Here is a 5,589-nt window from a genome sequence, read left to right as displayed (position 1 = left end):
AACAGTAAACAAGTTAGGTATATAAATGATACTAAATTCAACATAGAGTATCTAAATGCCAAAAAAAAAGGATTTCTTTTGTCATATCAACCCCAAGTCTTTGTTAATTTTATATTAAACCGTAAAGATTTTCTATATAAGACCCGTAAATCTTAATAATGGCCTGAAGAGGTCTTATTTAAAATAAAATAATTTGATAGGTTTTCGAGAGGAAAAGAAAAGGCTAACTTTGGGCGATTATCAAATAATCCCCAACAACTTTCAAAATATAAGATGTAACTTTTAAGTTTAGATGTTATTAGGAAACCCTTTTAACTTCAATATATTTTCATAAACCGCCCTCGAAACATGAATCTTAATTTTCACTTGCAAAAATATTTCGAGGTGTAATCTTACTAACCCATGTGAAAATTCTAATTAATGATATTTAGGGAGTTTCCTTACATACACTTATTGGGGGGTTTCTAACAACCCCTCTAAACTTAAGGGGGTTCTTTTGATATTTTTAAAGTTATGAAGTGTTATTTGATCACGATCCAGGGTTAAAAAAAAGGAGTTTTCTCTTATTTTGGCAATAGTCAATCTGAAGTGAACTCGCTTCCAAAAATTAAACGAAACGTATTTTGTCATATTAGACCCCCAGATCCTTGTTGATTTATATCCAGCCCTTAATCTTTAATTTCCGAATTGGACCCATATTGAAATCTTCGTCTTGGTTTGAAGTAGGGGTCCTATATATTGACAACAACTTAATAGTTTGTTGGTGTCAATCCAAAAAGCCGGGTGGAATTTATAAATAATAGGTATCTAGGGGCCCAATATAGGATTAAGAAGATATGGGGTCTAAGATGACAAAAACCCAATATAGGCCCCAGTTCTAGTGAGAAAAATCAATTCCTTTCCTTAACCTATCAGGATTCGAGTTGGCAAATTAACAAATAGGAAACGCTGCAATTGAAGATTTTAAACCCGATCTGATTAGGACTAAGTTTAACGGCCACTAATTAAATTTCCGAAGAGGAAATCTACAGCGCTCTCAAGTACAACGTCGACAGGATGAAGCTGATACAGCTGGGAATCACCCTGACTAACGAAGAGAGCTACGCCTCCTGGCAGTTCAACATGAAGGACTTCGATCCTCGGGTCGATGATTGCTCGGAAGCCTCGATAGAGTTTCTGAAAAAGAGCGGGATTGACTTCGGCAAGAATCTCAGGGACGGGGTCAGCGCGGACGTTCTCTCGAAGGGGCTGGTGGAGAACTCGCTGCTTAGGGGAGGCGAAGGGCTGAAGTGGATCACTTTCCACGGCATGTACGACCTCGCGTACCTGATCAAGATCGTCTACGGTCAGACGCCTCTGCCGGACACGCTGGCGGGTTTCTTGAGATTGGTGAGAAAACTATTCGGTACGAGGGTCTACGACCTCAAACATATGGCGAAGGAGTACGACGCGTCTCTCTCTGAGGTGGGCCTGGTTAAGCTTTCGAGGGTGCTGGAGATCGAGTGGACGGGGAGCTCGCATCAGGCAGGGCATGACAGCCTGCTCACGGCAATGGCGTTCTGGAAGATGAAGAGGGAGTTTCCGGATTTTGACGAGGGGAAACATGCGGGGATACTCTATGGATTCGAAGAACACGGGAAAAGGGAGTCGGGGAACATCGTGATGCTCTTCAATCCTGTAGCTCTGGCTAGCATCGCTTTGAGCCGTCAGAGTTGTGCGCCTCTAGCGCCCTTTCGTCGTGCTCCTCGGCTGTATGCTTATCGTGGCGTCTTTCCGCCAGGCTGTGGTCCTGTTCCTGGGCCGCCGTTTGCCTACCGTGGTGGCTTTCCCGCGGGATACCATCCGATTCCGAGTCCCTACGGCTACTGGGCCGCTCCGCCACAGCCTTCTCCCTTCGTCTCAGTGTAAATACCAGTTTGCTTCCGCATTGGCTGTCAACGTGTACATGCGTTTGTGATACATACCAGTTTGTGAAGAGTTTCTTGATGCTGTGAACAGTGGATGGATACGCGTATTGTTTTTATTTCATGTTGACGTCTGTTTAATTAGCTGTGGATTTTAGACTAGCATAACCCTTAATTTTCATGTTGACGTCTCATGTTGGTATCTTTTTAGTTGCATGTATTGGCTTCTGATCAAGGTTGTTTTAATTACCAAAGGTTTAATTAAAAGTGAGCAGAGATTTGTTCGAAGCACTCCAAGTTATCAGGAGATCAATCAGAATAGCTAGCAAATAATGTAGTGTCTCTGATGTTCGATCGGATAGCTCTTTTAGCCTATATATCCTGAAATTTTGATCAACGTCATTTCCTTTTAATTTTGTTGTTTTCTCCTTATTATTTGGGTTTTTATAATTATTATTTCCTCTAGATTTAGGGGGCACCTTGTTGGTGGCAATTTTATTGCGTATGTTGAGGAAAAAAAACGTTTAATCTCAGTCTTGTAGCATGATGCGAGGGTGAGATATCTGCTTCGTGTTCAATCGAATAGAAGCTTGTAGCATGCAAGCGTTGGGATAAAAAAGCACCACTTTCAAATTTCGCTATTTTAATCTCAGTCTTAGGCAATTGTCGATTTGGTTAGGTACTTGACCGAGAAGCACTAAATGTTCATCATGAGAAATGGTTTTTTTTTCTTTTTATTTCCCTGTCAAACTGTTCAGCATTGGCATGTCTCTTCTCACTAGTACAAAACAAAACAGTCCAAACGGTTATTAGAACCGTTTGGACAAGTAAAAATAGCCCAAACGGTTGAAACCGTTTGAGATAACAAAACCCAAACGACTGTTAGGAGATCCCAAACGCAAGCGGCAAATGGTTTAAACCGTTTGGGATGTTTAGCAACAATCCGAAGCGCTCGGCTGCCTTGACGACAAAGAGGTCGTCCGCAACTATTGCAACAACACTGGCTTCCAGCGTTGGCGCAAGATCTACGGCGAATCCACAGCGTGAACAAGGTCCAGCTCGACATCCTCCTCAGCCACTCCAAAAACGTTGAGAAAACCCTAGAGGTGCTCAAGGATGACGGGCCCCTCGCCGGCGTCTCCGTCGGTGACGTTCGGTGTGGCACCGACAACCTCTCCATCTCCCTCGCCCTCGAGGGCGTCATTGTCTCCGCCAGCGACATCTCGTTCGCAATGGTCGCCGAAGCCGAAACCAAAGCGGCTGAAGCCTTAAGCTCCTCCGCTGAAGCCACGATGCCGAGATGCGAGGTGAAGAAGCTGAACCAGCAGGTGGAGTCCATGGTAGAGAGAGAAATGACCCAAGAACCAAAATCGATGAGGCCCCCTTCCCCTTATGTTGGTACTTGAATTTATTTGGATTTATAACCCATTTGTGTTCTTTTCCTTAACAATGAAGAATAAGTGTTCAACATTTTGACGTGGGTGCTTTTATATATAAGATAATCTTTGTGAAAATTTATTGTTACGTGTTGGAAAGTAAGAGTTCAAGGTTAAATGGAATATCTTGAAAAAAAATTTGTCTTGGTAGAGCATTTCGCTACAGACAGGCTTTATTTATAATGAGGGTTTCCAAAATTGATGTTTGAATTTTTTATTTAATTCAAAACAATCTTGCTTCGCTTGGGTCTTTAAAATATGCGTCAAGCAGTTCAAATTAGGTTGATAATTGTATAAAATGATTGACATGTGGCTAGGTTCTGAGGTAAGCTGCAATAAATAAAGTAAATAAATTAACCATGTCTTTTTATGCTAGAATTCTGAATGCAATTTTTTTTTCAATTGAGGGTAAGTATATTGCACAAAATAGAGAAATATTTGCTAGTGATCACTTTTTGATGCTCAGATTAAGTAAGCGTCCAGCTCTCAATATGTCGGTGATCCAATGTTGAATTTAAGGAATCATAAAAACATAAAGTAATGCCTTTGATATCCTTCGCAATTATTGTTTGGGAAAGTAGTCCTGTTTATTTGTGTTTTGACTTGGATTTATTTCTTCAAGTTCATATTGACTTGTATAATTTTGTGGGTCTTTTAGCGATTCTGTTCATTGTTGGATTTTCTTCTTTGCGCTCGATTTTCTAATATTTTTTTATAAAAGAAATTCAATGCATTTGAATTTCAAGCCGACTATTTTGTTATTGTGTTCATGAATGTTGATCTAATACAATATGATCCCACTTTATCTTTGTGTGTTGTATAGTTATACAAAAGCTCTAGAGGTTATAAAAAAGCTTCACAGGGATCACACGAGATAAAAACTTACAAGTTGAAATTAGAGAATCTTCAAACTCTGAAGGATGCAGCTCATAAGGTTGTATTCCTTTCTGACCTGTTATTTCTTTTATATCTTTTTATTCTCCCATATCTATGACCTTATAGTTTTCAAGTTTATCATCCATATGCAAGATCAACTAACAAGTGAGGTATTGCCGGAACAACAAAGTATGATGAAGTCATTGCTAATGATGAGCCATCACCTATTTTTCCAAAGATAGGTCATCCAGTGCGCGGAAAGAGGAGAAGTAAAGGCAAAGTATTTGCATTGGATGATGTAGATTGGGTTAATGCACATAGATATGCTTTATTCAAATGCGGTAATAGGGAAGTTGGAGAGTATATTAGGTATACTTTATTTATTAAATCTTTATATATTATTTTTGGTGTTCTTTAAATTCCACTATATAACATATTATGTTTGTTTCTTATTAATACAGAGAACACAAACTCTTGATTGAGAATCAACCGAGCAAAAGAGGTAGAAGAAGAAAATGGGTGGAAGCTCAAAGGCATAGTAAGGATTTTCTTATATGGTTTAAAGACACCGTGGCTGAATCTCAATCAATACCCAAATGCATGAAGTTTTTTTCGATGGGTCCCAATAGATGTAAAGGATATTATATTAATGGCTATACTTTCTACATCAAAGCACACGATAATACATGCAAAACTCAAAATAGTTGTGTTTCTTTGTTAAGTGAAGTGGATAGTTATGCAAGCTCTAGGGACCATAATCGTATAACTGCTAAAGTGACATTCTATGGAGTCATACGAGATATCATTGAACTAGACTATTAGGGCAATTTTAGTGTTGTTTTGTTTAAGTGTGATTAGTTTCAGGATGACACGGATGAATATGGGCTTACTCGTGTAAATTTAAACAACAAATTTCATATAAATTATCCTTTTGTGATGGCATGCCAAGTGCATCAAGTTTTTTATGTGAAAGACCATGTTGAAGAGGTTAACAAGAATTGGCATTATGCTTTTTAAGATTCCAAGCAATGTGTTTGAAGATCTTGGTGTCACTCATAGTGATCAATATTGGGCCGAGAATCATGACAACAAAATGGATTTGATTGCAAGCATTGATGATGATGATGATGCAGTTAATATTGGTTGGTATAGAGATGTTTGCCGATCGAGTTCCATTGTTGACATTCCGCCAAACATGGAGGAGCTAGAAGATGAAAATGAAGAAGAATCAGAAGGTGGAGATCAAGATGAATCAGAAAGTGGAAATCAAGATGAATCAGATTGGGATTGAACAGAGGATACTCCTTAATTTGTCTTATTTTATGCTGTTATGAAAATGATCTATTTGGTTTGTCAACTGTATCATTAGTCCT

At 39.1% G+C, this 5,589-nt stretch overlaps 1 protein-coding gene across 1 annotated transcript; it reads left to right on the top strand.

Annotated features, from left to right (window-relative positions):
* On the top strand, positions 1,057–1,908 carry LOC109835482 (probable CCR4-associated factor 1 homolog 6). The gene has a single exon (XM_020403459.1). The coding sequence runs from the start codon at positions 1,057–1,059 to the stop codon at positions 1,906–1,908; it is 852 nt and encodes a 283-aa protein (XP_020259048.1).

This window comes from Asparagus officinalis, chromosome 3 (genome assembly GCF_001876935.1).
Source record: "Asparagus officinalis chromosome 3, Aspof.V1, whole genome shotgun sequence".
Classification (NCBI taxonomy): domain Eukaryota; kingdom Viridiplantae; phylum Streptophyta; class Magnoliopsida; order Asparagales; family Asparagaceae; genus Asparagus; species Asparagus officinalis.
This window is presented reverse-complemented; position numbering and strand designations above follow the sequence as displayed.

Excerpts from the sequence above, each read along its gene's own strand:
- LOC109835482 (XM_020403459.1), top strand. The coding sequence starts at position 1,057 with ATGAAGCTGATACAGCTGGGAATCACCCTGACTAACGAAGAGAGCTAC.